Here is a 21916-nt window from a genome sequence, read left to right as displayed (position 1 = left end):
GCCTCTTTTCCCAGTGATTTATTTCCTCAACTGTAAAAAAATTAAAAACCGTCTCTTATAGATGTGTGGGCAGAGTTTTTATGTCTGTTCTTTTCCTTGCAGGTGAACTTTAATGAGCCCTTGTCCATGCTTCAGCGCCTTACTGAAGATCTGGAATACCATGAGCTGTTAGACCGAGCTGCAAAATGTGAGAATTCTCTAGAACAGCTTTGTTATGTTGCAGCTTTCACCGTGTCCTCCTACTCCACTACTGTCTTCCGCACCAGTAAGCCATTCAACCCACTGCTTGGAGAGACCTTTGAGCTGGACCGATTAGAGGAGAATGGGTACCGATCTCTCTGTGAGCAGGTAAAGGAACCTCAGGACCATAACAAATTTCCTTTCTGAAAAAAGAGATGATTTTTGTTTAACGGGGTCTTAACGTTTGTGGAAATTCTAGTCCCTGTCATCTCAGGTTTCATTCTTTTTCTTCAGAACTTCAGCATTGGAGACCCTGAAGGTTCTGGGATTGCCTTCTGTTGTGGATGTAAAAATGTCAAGTGTGAATTTTGGGTGTTTCTCACCAATTTATAGGCAGTATCTTTTCCTTCTCCTTTCTGCCCTCTTAATTTGAACTTGATTTCTTCAAGGTGAGTCATCATCCCCCTGCTGCTGCACACCATGCTGAGTCCAAAAATGGCTGGACATTGCGTCAGGAAATCAAAATCACCAGCAAGTTTCGAGGCAAATACCTCTCCATTATGCCCCTCGGTAAGACTACCATCTTTGTCAGAATTAATGCTCCTGGAATGAAAGGTTTTCTGGCATGGTGGAGGAGGTCACTGGCTCTCGAGTCAGGAGACAGGAGGTCTGATTTGGGCACTGACCCTCACTAACTACTTGGGGCAGGTATTTAACTCTTCAGCTATCAAATGAGTGTGGAGGCTAGAACCTCTTTAAGGAGCCATCTAGTCATGAATTCTTATCCTCTTAGCTATGTTTAATGCATCTTTAAGTACTATTGAGAACACAAATTCTAGCATGCATTTGAAAAAAATTCTGTCTTTTAACTGCTGGTGTTTTCCTCCTTACTGTAGCAAGCAGGTTCTCTGTGTAAGTCAGAACTTAGATTGCAAGGTTAGGTTTCTCAGCTAATCCCTACCCTTTCTTTTCTCCTTCCTCCCTTTCTCTTCCTCTACCTGATGGGTTAGGTATCATTTATGTAATGGCTGAATTCTAGGTAAGTGAAACTTTATTTTTAAAAGATCTTATTTGGGGACAGGCACAGTGACTCAGGCCTGTAATCCTAGCACTTTGGGAGGTCAAGACAGACAGATTGCCTCAGCTCAAGAGTTCAAGAGCAGCCTGGGCAACATGGTGAAACCCCATCTCTACTAAGAATACAAAAAGTTAGCTGGGCGTAGGGGCACGCATCTGTAGTCTCAGCTACTCGCAAAGCTGAGGCACCAGAATTGTTTAAACCTGGGAGGCGGAGGTTGCAATGAGCCAAGATCGTGCCATGGTACTGCAGCCTTGGCTATAGGGTGAAACTCTGTCTCAAAAACAAAACAAAACAAAACAAAGACTATTATTGTATTGCAAGTTAATTTTGTTTCAGGATCAGTCCTGGAAATGGAATCCTAATGTGCAGTGTTAGAGATCCTATACCTTAGAAGAAATCTGATTATTCAAAAAGTGTAGTAGAGTTTCTCACTGGCTTCTTGAACTAGAGCAACCATGTTTGGCCTGTGTACTGAAGAGTAAAAGCTGCTCTAGAGAAAGAGATCAAAGCACAAAGCAGTTAGAGAAACCAAGTAGGTCCCAAAAGACAGAGCTGACAATAATTCCCTGAGCTCCTGGTGGCCTTCCATTTCCAGGGTCTAGTCTTTCACGAGCCATAGCTACAGTTCTTAAATATTGCAATATAGGCTGCTTCTTTAATGAATTCACCCTCACTCAGAAACAAAATGCAGCAAACATAGTGCAAACTAGAAATTAGCCAGAAAAAAAAATCCATAAATGTTTTGTAACATATGTAAAGGGAGAAAATAAACTGCAGTGTTACCTCTAATTTCATGATTAATATTCAGAAGGTCCTTAAATGAAAAGGATACCAAGTGATACATCAGTATTGATCTTTACCAGGGACCTTTAAAGAGCTTCTACATGCTTGTCTTTGCAGCTAACAAATTCAGAAGTATTAGATTAAGAGTAGTAAATTCCTGGGATGTTCACCTTTGATTTGCAGAATTTGGGTGTCAGTGGCCATATTGCAGTGTGACATTTCACCATGGAGAACGGTTTCAGAGCCCCCTTGAGGATCTCGAAGGGGATGCATTATATTTCATTCCATGTATGGTTATGTATAGTCAGCCCTCCATACCTGGGTATCCTCCATTCATGGATTCAGCCAACCTTGGATTGAAAATACTGGAGGCTGGGCATAATGGCTCATGCCTGTAATCCCAGCACTTTGGGAGGCCAAGGCAGGCAGATCACCTGAGGTGAGGTCAGGAGTTCGAGACCAGACTGGCCAACATGGTGAAACCCTGTCTCTACTAAAAATTAGCCAGGCACAGTGGTGGGCACCTGTAATTCCAGCTACTCGGGAGGCTGAGGCAGGAGAATTGCTTGAAGCCAGGAGATGGGGGTTGCTAGCTGAGAGTATGCCATTTCACTTCAGCCTGGGCAACAAGAGCAGAACTCCAGATCAAAAAAAAAAAAAAAAGAAAAAAGAAAAGAAAATACTTGGGGTGGGGTGGGGTGGGGGGAATAATAAAAAATAATGATACAAAAAAAGACCAGAAAAAATAGTATAATACCTATTTATATAGCAACTTACATTGTATTATAATTAATCTAGAGATAATTTAAAGTATACAAGGGAGAGGATGCGTGTAGGTTATATGCAGATACTCTGTGCCATTTTATATAAGTGAATTGACCAGATTGTGGTATTTGCAGGGTGTTCTGGAACCAACGCCCCACGAATACCAAGGGAAGACTATTCATTTAAAAGATAACAATAAACCTCACTAATGAAATACTGTACATTTTCTTTATAATTTGACTAATCTAAATTTCTTTGAGGAATTAATAACTATATGAACAAAGTACATATAGTTCTTTTAAAATTAAAACATTGCTCTTAGGGAAACTTCATTTTAAAAATAAAAGAAAAACAAAATTAAAAAGGAAAAAATTGGTAGCATTTGCATTCCAATGGTTATTTAAGAATTTGGATCACCCGGATATGTTAAGTTCCTCCACATACTAGCTACTTAACTGAGTACTTGCCATGTGGTGGGTGTGTTTCTCAGAGTTTGGGAAATGTAAGTGAACAAAACAAAAATCCTGTTCTTCATGGGGAGATTGGAAAGAATTGACTTAGTGATAGGAAGCTGAATATAGAAATCTAAAGAATGGAATTTCTAGACGTTTGCCCTGGGGATGGCTGTATTTAACATTTTTTGGGTCAGTGACTTGGAAGGCGAATGATGCAGTGAAATTTTTACATTTGTAATGGCACTCAATTCTCAGAGAGAAAATTGTTGTTAAGCCAGTAGATATAACTGAAGAAAAATATATGGACAGAGTTGTGAGTGAGTGAGCCGATAGATGACTGCAGTGTATTCAGCATAAAGTAATGCACCTAGGGAAAAGTAGTTCAAACTTTTATGTTGATAATTAAAGTAGCATTTGTTGAGTGCTCATTATGGGTCAGGCATTGATATAAGTGCTTTTCACGCATTAGCTCATTCAGGCCCAACAATAATTCTATAAGATAGACACCTTTATTGCCATTTTTTAAACAAAGAAAACTAAGCATAGATAGGTTAGGTTGTCAGGGTCAACTTAACCAGCTAGTATGTGAGCTGAGTTGAGGCAATCTGGCTTCAGGGACCACTGTCATTACCACTAGGCTCTACTGAAAAGGAGAGACTACAAGCCAGGCGTCCCCAAACTACGCATGCGGCCCCCTGAGGCCATTTATCCGACCCCCGCCACACTTCAGGAAGGGGCATCTCTTCCATTGGTGGTCAGTGAGAGGAGCACAGTATGTGGCGGCCCTCCAACGGTCTGAGGGACAGTGAACTGGCCCCCTGTGTAAAAAGTTTGGGGACGCCTGCTACAAGCCATCAGTTATAGTTACAGCACAAAAGGACACTGAAGACATCAGCCAAGTATTCTCACTGAGGTCTGAGAAGACAAGGCAGTTTTAAGGTTATTTGGTAGCAGGACAACTTTGTACAAAATTATGGTTCTGTTAACTCTACTTTGAAAGAGTCATAGCCATGACTAGAGAAAATCAAATACAGAGCAATGAAAGTGCCTAAAGATATTTGGAGGCAGTGGCAATGTGTTTGAGTCTCCCTATAAAATAGGCTAAAAATTTCAGAAACTTTGCCGTTTAGAAAAAAGAATGCTTCTAGAAAATATAACTGATGTTTGCAAAATAATGAAGACTATCCTAAGGGGCAAATGTGAATTTCTTCGTCAAATTCTAGGATATGGAAACTAGCTGGTATGCTTGAAGTTTAAAAAGATGCATTTATTTATTTATTTTTATTTTTTTATTTTGAGACAGAGTCTCGCTCTGTCACCCAGGCTGGAGTTCAGTGGCACAATCTCTGCTCATTGCAACCTCCGCCTTCCTAGACTCAAGAGTTGTCCTGCCTCAGCTTCCCAAGTAGCTTGGATTACAGGTGCCCCCCACCACACCTGGCTAAGTTTTGTATTTTTAGTAGAGGCGGGGTTTCACCATGTTGGCCAGGCTGGTGTTAAACTCTTAATCTCAAGTGATCTACCTGCCTTGGTCTCCCAAAGTGCTGATATTACTGGCATGAGGCACCACCATGCCTGGCAAGATACATTTAAATAAGACTGTTGGCCCAGATGCAGTGGATCATGCCTGTAATCTCAACACTTTGGGAGGCCAAGGCAGGAGGATCACTTGGGCCCAAGAGTCTGATACCAACCTGGGCAACACAGGGAGACTCCATCTCTTAAAAAAAAAAAAAAGTTACTGCTTTGACAGTCTTTTCGTTTCAGCATTTTTCATGTATCATCCCACTGCCTTCTGGCCTCCATGACTTCTTTTTCTTTTTGTCCTTTTTCCAGTTTTTTTCCCTTCTATTTATTTATTTATTTATTTATTTTTGAGACAGAGTCTCACACTGTCACCTGGGGCTGGAGTGCAGTGGCGTGATCTCAGCTTACTGCAACTCCCGACTCCTGGGTTCAAGCAATTCTCCTGCCTTAGCCTCCCAAGTAGCTGGTATTACAGGTTCTCACCACCACGCCCAGCTAATTTTTGTTGTTGTTGTATTGTTGGTAGAGATGGGGTTTCACTATGTTGGCCAGGCTGGTCTCAAACTCCTGACCTCTTGATCCACCTGCCTTGGCCTCCCAAAGTACTGGGATTACAGGCATGAACCACTGCGTCTGACCTATTTTATCTTATTTTTTTGAGATGGAGTCTCACTCTGTAATCCAGGCTGGAGTGCAGTGACGTGATCTGGTCTCACTGCAGCCTCTTGCTCCTGGATTCACCCGATTCTCCTGCCTCAGCCTCCTGAGTAGCTGGGACTACAGACGTGGACCGCCACGCCTGGATAATTTTTTATATTTTTAGTAGAAATGGGGTTTCTCCATGTTGACCAGGCTGGTCTTGATCTCCTGGCCTCAGGTGATCCACCTGCCTCGGCTTCCCAAGTTCTGGTATTAACAGGCGTGAGCCACCATGCCTGGCCTCCAGTTATTTAATTGTAAAACACACATAACATAAAATTTAGCACCTTAGCCATTCTTAATTGTACTGGTCAGTGGTATTAAATACATAATGTTGTGCAACCATCACCACCCTCTGTCTAATTTTTTTTTTTTTTTTAATTTGAGACCAAGTCTTGCTCACTGTCTCACCCAGGCTGGAGTACAGTGGCATGATCTCAGCTCTCTGCAACCTCCACCTCCCAGGTTCTAGTGATTCTCAAACTTCAGCCTCCCAAGTTGCTGGGATCACAGGCACCCACCACCACACCTGACTAATTTTTGTGGTTTTTTTAGTAGAGATGGGTTTTCACGATGTTGGCAAGGCTGGTCTCGAACTCCTGACCTCAAGTGATCTGCCCACCTTGGCCCCCCAAAGTGCTGGGATTACAGGCATGAGCCACCGCACCTGGCCAAAAGATAAAATTTCTATTCTCCCTCCCCAAACCCTGGCACCCACCATTCTACTTTCTATCTCTATTTTAACTACTTTAAGTACCTCCTATAAATGGAATCATAGCAGTTTTTGTCTCTTTGTTACCGGCTTGTTTCACCTAATGTAATGTCATCAAGGTTCATCTATGTTGTAGCTAATGTCAGAATTTCCTTTCATTTTAAGGCTGAATAATATTTATCCCATTGAGTGTATGTACTACATTTTGCTTGCCCATGCCTCTCTTGATGGACTCTTGGGTTGCTTTCATGTTTTAGCTATTGTGAGTAATACTGCTGTGAACATAGATGTACAAATATCCTTTCATCTTTTTGCCTAAAGTCTTAAGAAAAAGAATGTTTAAAGACAAATATCTTTTTAAGACCCTGCTTTCAGTTGTTTGTAATATATATCCAGAAATGGAATTGCTGGATCACATGGCAATTATATTTTTAATTTTTTGAGCAAACTACCATACTGTCTTCGAGAGTGGCTATACATTCCCACCAGCAGTACACAAAGGTACCAGTTACTCCATATCCTTGCCAACACTTAAAAAATGTATCATAGCTATCCTAATAGATGTGAAGTAGTATGTTATTATCGTTTGACATGCAAAGGACTTGAATAGGTATTTCTCCAAAGATATACAAATCATAAAGATTCATCCATGAACCTTTTTTTTAGAGCACATAAAAAAGTGTTGTTGAGCACATTTTTGTGTACTTATTTATCATTTATATATCTTTGGAGAAATATCTATTCAAGTTCTTCGACTTTTTTTTTTTTTTTTTTTTTTTGAGATGGAGTCTCACATTATCACCCAGTCTGGAGTGCAGTGGTATGATTTCGGCTCACTGGAACCTCTGCCTGTTGGGTTCAGGTGATTCTCCTGCCTCAGCCTCCAGAATAGCTGGGATTACAGGCATCCTGCACCACACCTGGCTAATTTTTTGTATTTTTAGTAGAAACGGGGTTTCACCGTGTTGTTCAGGCTGGTCTTGAACTCCTGACCTGAAGTGATCCACATACCTTGGCCTCCCAAAGTGCTGGGATTGCAGGCCTGAGCCACCACACCCGGCCCTTCTTTGCCCATTTTTAAATTGATTTTTTTGTTGTTGAGTTTTAGGAGTTCTCTGTATATTCTAGATATTAATCCCTTATCAGATATATGATTTGCAAATATTTTCTCCCATTCTAGAGGCTGCTTTTTTACTCTGTTGCTATTGTTCTTATTGCAAAAAATTTTTTAATGTTCAGGAGGTCTATGTTGTCTTGTTGTTGTCTCTGCTTTTGGTATCATATCCAAGAAATTATTGCCAAACCCAATGTTGTGAAGGTTTTGCTCTATGTTTTTTTCTAAGAGTTTTATAGTTTTAGATCTTACATTTAGATCTTTCATCTATTTTGAATTATTTTATACATGGTATTAGATAAAGGTCCAACTTCATTCTTTTGCCCGTGGATCCATTTGTTCAGAAGAGTGTCCTGTCTCCATTGAGTGGTCTTAGTACCCTTGCCAAAAATCACTTGACCATATATGAAGGGTTTGTTTCTGGACTCTTTCTGTTCCACTGGCCTATGTGTCTGTCTTTATGTCTGTACCACACTTTTTAGATTACTGTAACTTTGTATTAAGGATCAAAATCAGGAAGTTTGAGTCTTCCAGCTTTGTTCTTTCTCAAGATGATTTTGGCTATTTGTGGTCCCTTGAGATTCTATGTGAATTTTAGGATAGGTTTTTCTATTTCTGCAGAAAACATCTTGGGATTTGGATAGAGATTTCATTGAATCTGTAGATTGCTTTGGGTGGCATTGACAACCTTTAACAGTGTTGAGTCTTCCAATCTGTGAGCATAAGATATGTTTCCATTTATTAAGTCTTCACTTTAATCTTTTTCAGCAATGTTTTACCATTTTTACTACCTTAAGTTAATTCCTAAGTGTTTGTTCTTTTTGATGTTGTTATAAGTGAAATTGTTCTTAATATCCTTTTCAGATTATTTATTGTTGATGATAATAGAAATGCACTTAATTTTTGTGTGTTGACTTTATACCCTGTTACTTTGTTGAATTCATTTATTCTATCAGGATTTCTTTCTTTCTTTTTTTTTTTTTTTTTTTTGGTGGAATTCTTAGCATGTTCATATATGAGATTATATCATCTGCAAACACAACTTTATCTCTTCCTTTCCATCCTTTCCATCTTGGATGCCTTTTATTTCTTTTTCTTCCCTAATTGCCCTGGCTAGAACTTCCAGTACTGTGTTGAATAGAAGTGGTGAAAGTGGGCATCCTTGCCTTGTTCTTGATCTTAGAAGAAAATCTTTAAGTGTTTCACCATTGAGTATGATATTTGCTGTGGGGTTTTCATATGTGGCTTTTATTATGGTGAGGTTTTTTCCTTGTATTTCTAGCTCATTGAATGTTTTTATTCTGAAAGGACATTGAATTCTTTTTCTGCATCAATTGAGATGATCATGTGTGTTTTCACCCTTCATTCTGTTAATATGGTGTATTACATTGATCAGTTTTTATATGTTCAATCATCCTTGCATTCCAGGGATAAATCCCACTTGGTCATGGTGTGTGCTGCTGAATTCAATTTCCTAGTTCTTTATTGAGGATTTTTACGTCACTCTTCATAAGGGATATGATAATGGTCTGTAGCTTTGGTTTTTTTATAGTGTCTTTGTCTGGCTTTCGTGTCAGGGAATGCTGGTCTCATAGAATGAGATGGTAGTGGAAAAGGTATTAGTTAAGAGATTTAGGCCAGGTGCAGTGGCTCATGCTTGTAATCCTAGTACTTTGTGAGGCTGAGGTGGGAGGATTGCCTGAGCCCAGGAGTTCAAGACCAGTTTAGGCAACATAGTGGGACCCTGTCTCTACAAAAACTAAAAAAAATTTAGCTGGGTGTTGTGCATATGCCTGTAGTCCCAGCTACTTGGGAGGCTGAGGTGGGAGGATCACTTGAGCCCAGGAGATCAAGGCTTCAGTGAATTGCAATTGCACCATTGCACTCCACTCTGGGTGACAAAGTGAGATCCTGTCTCAAAACAAAACAAAACAAAAAGGGCTGGGTGCAGTGGGTCACGCCTGTAATTCCAGCACTTTGGGAGGCCAAGGTGGGCAGATCACCTGAGGTCAGAAGTTCGAGACTACCCTGGCCAACATGGTGAAACCCTGTCTGTTAAAAATACAAAAATTACCTGGATGTGATGGCAGGTGCCTGTAACCCCAGCTACTCAGGAGGCTGAGGCAGGAGAATTGCTTGAACCCAGGAGGTGGAGGTTGCAGTGAGCTGAGATTGTGCCACTGCACTCCAACCTGGGTGACAGAGCAAGGCTCCAGCTCAAAGAAAGAAAGAAAAAACCACAGAGATTTAGGATATGTTTAGGTGGAACAAATATTTCAAAGGCATTTGTGAAGATTAAATGAAATAATTCATAAGAGACCATAGAACTGCACCTGGTACACAGCAAGTGTTCTCAGCAGAGTTGCTATTATTATGATGATTAATGTCATTACCTTCATTGTTGTTATCCTCATCTGCCAACTACCAAGGCTACTTTAATTTTTTGTATAAGAAACATGTCTAAAAAAGGGTGGGGCTTGGTGGCTCACACCTGTAATCCCAGCACTTTGGGAGACCAAGGTGGGTGGATCACCTGAGATTGGGAGTTTGAGACCAGCCTGGCCAACATGGTGAAATCCTGTCTCTACTAAAAATACAAAAATTGCCGGGCGCGGTGGCTCACGCCTGTAATCCCAGCACTTTGGGGACCGAGGCGGGTGGATCACAAGGTCAAGAGATCGAGACCATCCTGGTCAACATGGTGAAACCCCGTCTCTACTAAAAATACAAAAATTATCTGGGCATGGTGGCGCATGCCTGTAGTCCCAGCTACTAGGGAGGCTGAGGCAGGAGAATTGCTTGAACCCAGGAGGTGGAGGTTGCAGTGAGCCGAGATCGCGCCATTGCCCTCCAGCCTGGGTAACAGGAGTGAAACTCCATCTCAAAAAAAAAAAAAAAAGTACAAAAATTAGCTGGGTGCAATGGCAGGTGCCTGTAACCCCAGCTCCTCCAGAGGCTGAGGCAGATTTGCTTGAACCCAGGAGGGCAGAGTTACGTTTATTGGTGTACATTTCCTAGTTTGGGTGAGTTGTTTTTATCAACGGTTACAGAGAGAACTTAGGGTTATACTTTTACTGGAATCAACTTTTTTTTATAATTTTTATTTTGTATTTTATATTTTGGAGACAGAGACTCCCTCTGTCGCCCAGGTTGGAGTACAGTGGCATGGTCTTGGCTCACTGCAGCTTCCACCTCCTAGGTTCAAGTGATTCTCCCCCATCAGCCTTCCAAGTAGCTGGGAGTACAGGCACATGCCACCACATCCAGCTATTTTTTTGTATTTTTAGTAGAGATGGGGTTTCACCATGTTGGCCAGGCGGGTCTTGAACTCCTGACCTCAAGTGATCTGCCTACCTCTGCTTCCCAAAGTGCTTGGATTATAGGGGTGAGCCACTGTGCCCAGCCTGGAATTGACTATTATTAACTATGTATCTTTTTAAATTTTTGATTACTTTGAATCCTCAATTATCTCTGCTGTGAAACCACTGATTTTGGTATTCATTGGAGATTGACTCATAGGAACAAAAGTCACTATATGTTTCAAACATTTTATTAGGCAAATAAACAGACTTTTACTGCACAACAGGGTGGGTTATCCCAAGTTTACAGATGATAAAACCAAGGCCTTTGAAACATTCAGAGTGTGATACTGTAATGCAGTTCTGGCACTAACCACCCAGAGTTCCCACAGACTCCCTAAGTTAAGGGCACAGTACCCAACAAGATTGCCCTTGCTTCAGACGCCAGCAACAAGTTGGAGGCCCTAGGCCACCTGCACTTCTGATAACTGGCTGTAAGTTCAGGAGTTCCCACAACCACCTCAGGTTTGATAATTCATTAGAATGACTCAGAACTCAGGAAAGTACTCTACTTATCATTACAGTTTTATTATTCAGGGTACAAATCAGGACCAGCCAAATGAAGGAACTCATAGGGTGAAGTCTGGGAGGGTTCCGAACACAGAGCTTTGTACCATGTCACCATGGAGTCAGAGTATATCACCCTCCTGGCACATTGATATATTCACCAACCAGGAAATTCCACTGAGCTTTGGTGTCCAGAGATTTTAGTGGGGTTTCATTATTTAGGCTTGATTGTAGGATTGAATTCAATATCCCAGACCCCATTTTTCCCTGGAGGTCAGGAAGTTGAACCAATATCAGGTGACTCAAAACCCTTTCTCTAATCACATGGTGAAGCCTAGCTTGTTCTCATCCTGAGTTATCTCATTAGCATTAGCTGTCTGGGGCCCACCATGAGTCACCTCATTAGTATAAAATTGTCACCAAAAAAAAAAATTGTCAAGGCCCACCATAAACAACAGAGATACTCCTGTCACTTGGGAAATTATAAGGGTTTAAATGTCCCCTCCCAGGAACCATGGACAAAGACAAGAAATATTCTTCATGATACAACAGAGTGTCATACATCTGATGAGGGCTCGAGCCAGGAGTGAATCCAGTTCTGTCTGATTTCAAAGCCCCAGCTCTATCCACTATTCCATTTTTGCTGTTAAGGGCCTTAGATAAATGATTTGTTTAAGGTCACACAGCTAGTACCTAACAATAGAGCCTGGCCCCAGTACACACTACCAATGTGCTCCTTCCATAATGCAGTTACTTCCATAATGCATGTTGGGGCACATTTGACTTGTTTCTGTAAGTTTTGCAGTTGTGTTGTAGAACACAGTGCCCTAGCTAAGGTGTTTCAGTTGCCAGTGTTTGTCATTATTTAGTTATATTTTATTTATAGATTTTTTAAAGTCAACTGAGAAAAATTTAGTCAATACTTCCAACATTTAAGAAAGTTGGGCTGGGCGTGGTGGCTCAAGCCTGTAATCCCAGCACTTTGGGAGGCTGAGGCGGGTGGATCACAAGGTCAAGAGATCGAGACCATCCTGGTCAACATGGTGAAACCCCGTCTCTACTAAAAATACAAAAAATCCGGCTGGGCGTGGTGGCTCACGCCTGTAATCCAAGCACTTTGGAGGCCAAGGCGGGCGGATCACCTGAGGTCGAGAGTTCAAGAGCAGCCTGACCAACATAGTGAAACCCCATCTTAAAAAAAATAATAATAAATAAACAATTTTTAAAAAAGTAAAAATACAAAAAATTAGCTGGGCATGGTGGCACGTGCCTGTAATCCCAGCTACTCAGGAGGCTGAGGCAGGAGAATTGCCTGAACCCAGGAGGCAGAGGTTGCGGTGAGCCGAGATCGCGCCATTGCACTCCAGCCTGGGTAACAAGAGCGAAATTCTGTCTCAAAAAAAAAAAAGAAAGTTTAAGTCCTTTTTGATTTATTGTTTTATTTTTAAAAGTAAGAAATATCAATAGAAGGTAATTAATTACTGTTTTGAAACTGCATGGTGCTATTTTTCTGAACATTTGGCTTAATTTGTGTACCTCTTTCTGCTTCCAGGTACCATTCATTGTATTTTCCATGCAACTGGGCACCACTACACTTGGAAGAAAGTTACCACAACTGTACACAACATTATTGTGGGCAAGTTGTGGATAGATCAGGTGAGGAAATGTACCCAAAGTGCATCTGCAGTTTAAAAGAATACCTCTTTAGGTATATTTTTGCGGTATTTAGGACATGTGAACTGATCCCCATAATGTTGTTACTGATTCATCAGTTTCTCCTAAGGAATTTCTCTCAGGCAGCAGCCCTACCTCTACCTTTCCAAGTTTCTGTACCACAAATTATTGTTTATAAATTACCAAATTATAACATTCATCAATGAATACTCTGCTAGGACCGTGTTGGGTGCTACAGCAGGTACAAAAAACAAATGTGTCCCCAATTCTTAATCTTTTCATTATTCATCAAACATTTATTGTCAGGCAGTATGCTAGGTCCTGGGGGTACAAAATCTGATGAGATGTCCCTCAAGAAGTTATTATATCATTGGAGATACATGAAAAATATGTAGGTTGAAAAGTGTGTAGCAACATACACTAATACAAAAGATGCCTTATGATAGCATCTAATTAATTGTCAGTTCGCTCTTAAGACAATTGTTGCAGTAAATTTAGAAAAGAGAGGGAATGGAATACTGTCTTCTGAGCAGTCAGGAAAGGCTTCACAGTAGATGTGGCATTAAGCTAAATCTTAAAGTGCGGTTTGGGATGCAGAAGACAGAAAGAAGGGAAAAATGGGCCAGGCATGTTGGCTTACGCCTGTAATCCCAACACCTTGGGACGCCAAGGTGGGATGATCACTTGAGCACAGGAGTTTGAGACCAGCCTGGGCAACATAGTGAGACCTCGTCCCTACAAAAAATTTAAAAATAATTTTTTTGTTTGTTTGTTTTTTGGTTTTTTTTGTTTGTTTTTTGTTTGTTTTTTTTTGAGACGGAGTTTCGCTCTTGTTGCCTAGGCTGGAGTGCAATGGCGCGATCTCGGCTCACTGCAACTTCCGCCTCCTGGGTTCAGGCAATTCTCCTGCCTCAGCCTCCTGAGTAGCTGGGATTACAGGCACATGCCACCATGCCCAGCTAATTTTTTGTATTTTTAGTAGAGACGGGGTTTCACCATGTTGACCAGGATGGTCTTGATCTCTTGACCTCATGATCCACCCGCCTCGGCCTCCCAAAGTGCTGGGATTACAGGCTTGAGCCACTGCATCCGGCTAAAAATAATTTTTTTAATTAAATAAAAAAAGGAAAGGAGGGAAAATGAAATGAATAAAGTATAGAAAGGGCCACCATATATAATCTGAAATTATGAGTATTTTGATTTAAGCAGAAGAGTTCATAAAAGGTACTAGTGAGGGATTGGTTTGGAAAGATAAATTTTCCTATGAATTTCAGCATATGTGCTGAAGGTCAAATCATGCCATCTAACATATGAGATACAATTCAGAACAAAACAAGAGGTCACTTGGTCTTGATCTCAACCTAGAAAAGCAAGATTACATAGGGATTCCGTAGCATTCCCAAAGCTGGCTAAAATCTGAATCTTAAACGAGGGATTGCTAGAATGTAAGATTGAAAAGTAAAGAATTATGAACCATGGGTTTGGCAGATATTGAATTTATTCAGTCTTAATAAAGTTAATCTATGAAATTTTTTCATTTTACAGTCTGGTGAAATTGATATTGTGAATCACAAGACAGGAGACAAGTGTAATCTTAAATTTGTTCCTTATAGCTACTTCTCTCGGGATGTAGCAAGAAAGGTAAGGGAAGCCGAAATTTAAATTGTTTCACTTAGCATGTACCTCTTAGAAAGCCTACTCCTTTAGAACTGGAATGTATATATATGTGGGGGAGTGTGGGTTTGTGTACATTATATATAGTGTGTGTGTACACAAAATGATTCAAAAAAAGTAGAGGTGAAAGGCTGGCATGTGGCTCACACCTGTAATCCCAACACTTTGGGAGGCCAAGGCCATGGATCGCCTGAGGTCAGGAGTTCAAGACCAGCCTGGTCAACATGGTTAAACCCCATCTCTACTAAAAAGACAAAAATTAGCCAGATGTGGTGGCATGTGCCTGTAATCCCAGCTACTTGGGAGGCTGAGGCAGGAGAATCGCTTGAACATGGGAGATGGAGGACGCAGTGAACCTTGCACCATTGCACTCCAGCCTGGGTGACAGAGCAAGACTCCGTCTCAAAAAAAAAAAAAAAAATGTAGAGGTGAAGGAGTAAGTCAGCAAGAAAGACTATATTGCATTCCTAAACCAATTCCGTCTTTTTTCTGGGAATGACAATAAGTGAGGAAGTGAAAGTGTCAAGAGCAATGAGAGACTGAAAATGGGAAACACAGAGGAAGGACTAATAAAAGGTTGCAAGAAAAAGGGATTTGATCCCTGAGAAGTTTGAGGGGGAGTTGTGTGATACAATGATTTGTGCCACGAGTTTCTGTGGGAGACTGAAGAATAGCTGGGGATTTAAATCTGTTTGTGGGTCTCTATGAATTTCTGGAGAGAAGAAAATATAATTCTAAGTACCAGTCAGATACTTTTCCTACTTGTATCTTTGATACAAAAATCCCTGGGAAAGGTAGTGAACGGAGGGGACGGAGAGCAGGGAGGAAGTGGGGATAATGGGTACAAAAAAAATAGAAAGAATAAAATCTAGCATTTGCTAGCACAACAGGGTGACTGTAGTAAAAAATAATTTAATTATATTTTAAAATAACTAAAAGTATGATTGAATTTTTTGCAACACAAAGGATAAATGCAAATTATAAATATATATACCTACTATGTACTCACAAAAATAAAAAGTTTACCAAAAATTCTTGTATAACAAAAAATGATAATGAAATCCCCAAGTCATGGCTCAGTTATTCAAGTAGCAGAAAAAAAAATACAACAAAATAATTTGAGGTCAGGCATGGTGGCTCATGCCTATAATCCTAACACTTTGGGAGGTGGAAGTTAGAGGATTGCGTGAGCCAAGGAGTTCAAGACCTGCCTGGGCAACATAGCAAGACCCTTTCTCTACCAAAATAAATAAATAAATAAATAATTAGCCAGATTTGGTAGAACATGCCTGTAGTCCCAGCTGCTCAAGTGGTTGAGGTGAGATATCATATGAGCCCAAGAGTGGAGGCCACAGTGAGCTATGATTGCATCAATATACTCCAGCCTGGGCACAGAGCAAGATCCCATCTCTAATAATGATAATAATAATAATTTGGTGGCCGGGCGCGGTGGCTCAAGCCTGTAATCCCAGCACTATGGGAGGCCGAGGCGGGTGGATCACAAGGTCGAGAGATCGAGACCAACCCGGTCAACATGGTGAAACCCCGTCTCTACTAAAAATACAAAAAATTAGCTGGGCATGGTGGCATGTGCCTGTAATCCCAGCTACTCAGGAGGCTGAGGCAGGAGAATTGCCTGAACCCAGGAGGCGGAGGTTGCGGTGAGCCGAGATCACGCCATTGCACTCCAGCCTGGGTAACAAGAGCGAAACTCCGTCTCAACAAAATAATAATAATAATAATAATAATAATAATTTGGATGACTCCATGGTGTTTGGTATAACAGGATCTAACCAGCATTTATCCTAGGACTTCCAGTATAGTCAGGTAAGCTAATCCACAGTGAATGCTATATAGCCACGCCCTGTTCTCCACCCTTGCAGGTGACAGGGGAAGTGACAGATCCGTCAGGAAAAGTCCACTTTACCCTTCTGGGGACATGGGATGAGAAAATGGAATGTTTCAAAGTACAGCCAGTCATTGGGGAAAATGGGGGTGATGCTCGACAGAGAGGCCATGAAGCAGAGGAAAGCAGGGTCATGCTATGGAAAAGGAATCCTTTACCGTGAGTAGCAGCATGCATGGTGCCCAGATACCACTTTGACCTTGACTGTGGAGCAATATTGAAGGGATTTCTGCCTGCCCTCCCACTTAATTATGTGAGGAATTGAACTAGAGAAATCGAGACCTTTGGAGAGATTAACAGAAGGTTGTTATTTTATGATTTGAGTTGTAGCATGCTTGTTTCAAGGAAGTTCAAACCAAACCACATCTGACAAAAAATATTTTGTGCTTTCTAAAGGTCCCTTTGATTGTGATTCAGAAGGATATTTTTCTACTATTTGGAGCAAAACTATTCAAAAGTGTCTAGAGGAGTAAGGTGCCTACCACCTGTTAACAATTTAGCCTAAAGGCCCATGAGCAACCCAGGGCAGTGGCTCTTGCCTGTAATCCCAGCACTTTGGGAGGCCAAGGCAGGTAGATCACTTGTGATCAGGAGTTTGAAACCAGCCTGGCCAACATGGCAAAATCCTGTCTCTACTAAAAATACAAAAACTAGCCACATATGATAGAACACGTCCATAATCCCAGCTATTGGGAGGCCTAAGGAATGAGGATGACTCGAGCCCAGGAGTCTGAGGTTGCAGGAGCTGAGATCATGCCATTGCACCCCAGCCTGGGCAACAAAGGGAGACTGTTAAAAAAAAAGATGGCCGGGTGCGGTGGCTCACGCCTGTAATCCCAGCACTTTGGGGGGCCGAGGCAGGTGGATCACGAGGTCAAGGGATCGAGACCATCCTGGTCAACATGGTGAAACCCCATCTCTACTAAAAATACAAAAAATTAGCTGGGCGTGGTGGCACGTGCCTGTAATCCCAGCTACTCAGGAGGCTGAGGCAGGAGAATTGCCTGAACCCGGGAGGCGGAGGTTGCGGTGAGCCGAGATTGTGCCATTGCACTCCAGCCTGGGTAACGAGCGAAACTCCGTCTCAAAAAAAAAAAAAAAAGAAGAAAGAAAGAAGGAAAAGGCCCAGCAGAACAGAAAGATCCCTGAGACAATGTACAGGACTTTGAAAAGAAGGTGGAGGTCACTTATTTCCTGTCATCATCTAATACAGTCAGTTTGTAGTATTAGCCAGGATTATCCCAGAGAGAGATTAAAAAGAAAACTAAGGAAACAAGGGAGAGGAATTTTCATTCAGTAGAATGTCTCCTTCTAATGAATGTAGATAATTTCAGCTCGGCACCACACAACACCAGAAGACTACAGAACTGAGTGATGCTGGGGAGGGGGTGGGAAGCGATCCAGTTTCTCTCTTTTAGTTAGGGCAGCATGACATAGTCCTAGATCCTTTTTACAGGTCCTGTTGTTGTAGAACAGCCTTGGTGATGTGCCCTTGGCAGTGTACTTAGTTGTTGCTCCTTAAATAGGGTCTGGGCTCTGGCATTACCATTTATTTTTCTTATCTTCTGCTTTTAGGAAGAATGCAGAAAACATGTACTACTTCTCAGAGCTTGCTCTGACTCTGAATGCTTGGGAAAGTGGCACTGCCCCCACAGACAGCCGGCTACGACCTGATCAGAGACTGATGGAAAATGGGCGCTGGGATGAGGCAAATGCGGAGAAGCAGCGCCTGGAGGAAAAACAAAGACTTTCCAGAAAGAAGAGAGAAGCGGAAGCTATGAAAGCCACAGAGGACGGTAATGAACTTGCCTTCTACTCTTCTTTCTGGATGCATGGAGAATGCTAGCACTAATTTTTTTCTTTCCTCTCTTTACCTTTTAGGCACGCCATATGATCCCTATAAGGCACTGTGGTTTGAGCGGAAGAAGGACCCTGTTACCAAGGAGTTAACCCATATTTATAGGGGAGAATACTGGGATTGTAAAGAAAAACAGGACTGGAGCTCATGCCCGGACATTTTCTGAAGTGCAGTAACAAAAAAGAGGAGCATCTAATGGAGAAGAGGACAGAGGATGTGTGGGAAGCTGTCAGTTGTGACTCTCTTACCAAGTGCTTTCCTCAAGTTTGTCTCTCTTGACCAATCATTTTTTCCAAATCAATCACCAGAAGCAGACACCAGTGGTGGTGATTGGCTGGTTGCCTTAGCTGATTGAAACTGAAATCGACATACGAGATACTATGTCTGTAAGGGAGAGGTTTAGTGGCCGAAGGTTAGTGTTATTCCACATCCGCAAAGTCAAGTATTCTTGGCTCTTCTTTCTCCCTCTGCCCCCACTTAAGATGATGTCACTCACCCTCCCCTTGTAGTATCCTGCTCAGCCAAGATCTGCCTAAGATTATGATTCAGGGGCATTTTGGTGCTGTTCAGAGCAAGAGCCGAATTTAGAAGTTCCCTTAAAAAGAAACACATAAGACTTACCAATGGAGGCACCGTGAATGGTTGCAGCGGAGCTTAGGTATAACATCGCCAAGTGTGTTCACACACAGGGTCGGTTTATTGGAGTGTCCACGCGGAGATAACTTCGATACTGGAACACCTGTGAGAGAGATTGTTCTATAGGGCTGGAATATTCAGATTTACATTCTCGGAAGTTTCTGTTTTTACTTGCATCAAACAACTCTCTCTTGTTCTCCGTCATCTTTAATAGCAACTGGAGACCATTTTCGTGGTTGGTAAGAGGGGTACATTCTCCTCACAAAGGGGTTTTATGGATTTCCTCAGGCGGAGAGCTTCTGAGAACACAGGCAGGATGGAAAAAGACTACTAGCCACTTTTGCTTTCCCAAGCCCCTCAGTGCCATCCTTCATTGTCTTTCTGGCTTCTCGTCTTTGGCACAGTAACATTTTGGGTCTGTGCCCCATTGTGGAGCAAAACATTGCCTGTCCCATTCTGATAGACTTCAGAATTTGAGAGGAGAAGTTAATCCGGAACAAAAGTTTTCACCATCTCAAGCCCCGTGGACTGGAGCCACCTCTGGAATAATGTGTTAAATATCTGTATATTATATATATGTAGAGAAAAATCTAAATTTTTTTGTTTGATTTTCTTCCTTCCCATTAAGAATCCTGGTTTTGATATCCCTTGTCTCCCTGAGACTCTCCTGACACGTGTTGATCTGGATGGCACTCTGCTCTCCACCATTTATGGGCAGAGGGATTCAAAACCTGAGCAGGATCATGTCTGGCAGTTACTAAACAGGGACTTTGTCCATGGTTTGTATCATGGGGTGCCTACTGCTGTCTAAACTCTGCTCTCCTAATTAGCTGACTCTTGAAAATGAAATCCTAACCTCTTTCCTGCCTCCTTTCTTTCTCCTTTTAGGAAGAGTATGGCTAGAAAGTCCGGAGGACAACTTCCAGTTTAATTCTGCTTCTGTCCGGCACATAGGCTAAATCCCAAAAGAACTTCCTTCCTAGGATGTGGGGCTAAAAGCACCGTCATGTGGGGTGGATCAGAGAATTGCTCCTGTTGGGCCTGGCTTCCTTCTCTGTTTGTTCTGTATTTGTTTTAGTTGTCTTGTTGAGAAATAGAACCCCTGTGCAACCCACCCTTGGTTGAGGATCACAAATTGAGGTGCCTTCCTTGTATGCTTTTTGTTTGTATTTTTCATTTTTGTTCCTTAACTGCTGAGCCTCAGCCAGCGTGGGTCCTGGGGGAAATATCATTCCAAGGGAAGCCATCCCTCCGGGGAAATTGGATTTATACTGGGTAAATTAGTACTTTTATTCCTTCCCCCATCCCTTCCTAGTTGTGATAAACATGGGAGAGGAGCGACTTCGACTGCTGGGGAATTTCCTCCTAAGAACCTTATTCCCCAACTGAGCAAGGGGTTCTATCAGGGCTTCTTTCAAGGAGGCTCATAAAAGCAGTGACCTCATCAGGGGCTTTGGGTAGAGTGGAAATTCCCCAACTAAATTGGACTTCTCTGCTTTATCCCCTTTTCTTCCTTCACCATCTGCACTACATTTCTGGCTTGATCCCCAATCAGATTCCCACTAATGGAAGAAGTTTAGAATCTTTCAGGTGGAATAAAGTCACGTGAGAACAAAACACAACTATATATATTTTCAGTTTTTTTTGCCTTATTGCTTTTTTTCAAAAAAAAAACTACTAAATTAAATAATTTTTTTAAAGTCATATTGTTTGTCTGATTCACTTCTACTGCTGCTAGGCAGGAAGTGGTGGGGGGGAGGGGAAGGAGAACTGGTCCAATGGTAATTTGTTCTGCTCAAGAATCAGAGAGTCCAGAAGCCCTGGTCTTCATGAGAAATGGAAGGAAAAGCTGTTCACCACCACTCTGGAGGGCCATGAGCAGAGGAGGAGTTTTAACAACCCCTGCTGCTTAAATTAACAGTCGTCAACATCCCACCTTGGTACAGAGGAATAGTTTTTAGTGTTTTTCGATAACTGGGCCTGCTTCACTTCAAAAATAAAAATTTTCCCTGTAAGTTTAATTTCTCTTGCCCATTTAGATTCTCAGATTGTTGGCTGTTTAGGAATTCAAATTGTTTTTTGTTTTGAGACAGAGTCACTCTGTCACCCAGGCTGGAGTGCAGTGGCATGACCTTAGCTCACTGCAACATCTGCCTCCTGGGCTTAAGTGATTCTTCCCACCTCAGCTCTGCAAGTAGCTGGGATCACAGGTGCATGTAACCAGACCTGGCTAATTTTTGAATTTTTAGTAGAGACAGGGTTTTGCCATGTTACCCAGGCTGGTCTCTAACTCCTGGGTTCAAGCAGTCCACCAGCCTCTGCCTCCCAAAGTTCTGGGATTACAGGTGTGAGCCACTGTGCTTGGCCTCAAATTCTGTTTTTTGAATCAAGCAATTGAGTTTTTGATTTGAAAACTTTTGAGAAAACTAATGACAGTGAACATGCTTTGTCCAAGTTTTTACTGGAACGTTCAGGTTCAAAGTGGGGATAGGTTACTTTGCCAAGTAACCTATGGTCATGGTGGGGGCTCAGATCAAAGCAAGCACAATTCCTGCCCAGGCGAGGAGGGACCTCACATTTACTGAGCTCAGCCTTCATGTACAGGGTGCTGAAATAGGAACCCTGGCCATTCTCTGGCTTACACATAAACCATTCTAAGAGGAAAATGTTACAATCATTTTGAAGATGAAGAAAATTAAGTATATTTACTTAAGGTCACGTGGTTGGTCTATTAGTCACAGTGTTGGAATTCAAGGCTGGATTGAGTTTGTGACCTCTACAATCCAGTGCTCTGGGAGAAACTGGGTTGGAAGGCAGCTGATAATTATTTTCCTCCTAGATTATATCACATCATACGTAAATGCACATTTCCATTTCCAGAGCTAATTAATGTTGATAGCATTATTTCTTTTAAGGCTCTACCTGAAGAAAGGAGCATCCCTGAAATTTAGCCTACAGGCTCCTTGATTGATCAAGGCCCTCGTGT

The 21916-nt window shown here is 41.8% G+C and overlaps 1 protein-coding gene across 1 annotated transcript in view; it reads left to right on the top strand.

Moving 5' to 3' along the window:
* Positions 1–20634, top strand: part of OSBP (oxysterol binding protein) — a 44077-nt gene extending 23443 nt beyond the window's left edge. The window contains exons 8-14 of the mRNA XM_039471046.2: positions 103–348; positions 630–750; positions 12735–12838; positions 14402–14497; positions 16414–16595; positions 18012–18232; positions 18318–20634. Of these exons, the coding sequence (XP_039326980.1) occupies positions 103–348; positions 630–750; positions 12735–12838; positions 14402–14497; positions 16414–16595; positions 18012–18232; positions 18318–18460 (1113 nt within the window). The 3' untranslated portion in view covers positions 18461–20634. The remainder of the gene's footprint in view (positions 1–102; positions 349–629; positions 751–12734; positions 12839–14401; positions 14498–16413; positions 16596–18011; positions 18233–18317) is intronic.
* The last annotated feature ends 1282 nt before the right edge of the window (positions 20635–21916 follow it).

This window comes from Saimiri boliviensis, chromosome 6 (genome assembly GCF_048565385.1).
Source record: "Saimiri boliviensis isolate mSaiBol1 chromosome 6, mSaiBol1.pri, whole genome shotgun sequence".
NCBI lineage: Eukaryota > Metazoa > Chordata > Mammalia > Primates > Cebidae > Saimiri > Saimiri boliviensis.
Note: the sequence above shows the minus strand (reverse complement) of the source record. Positions and strands in the feature narration are given on the sequence as shown.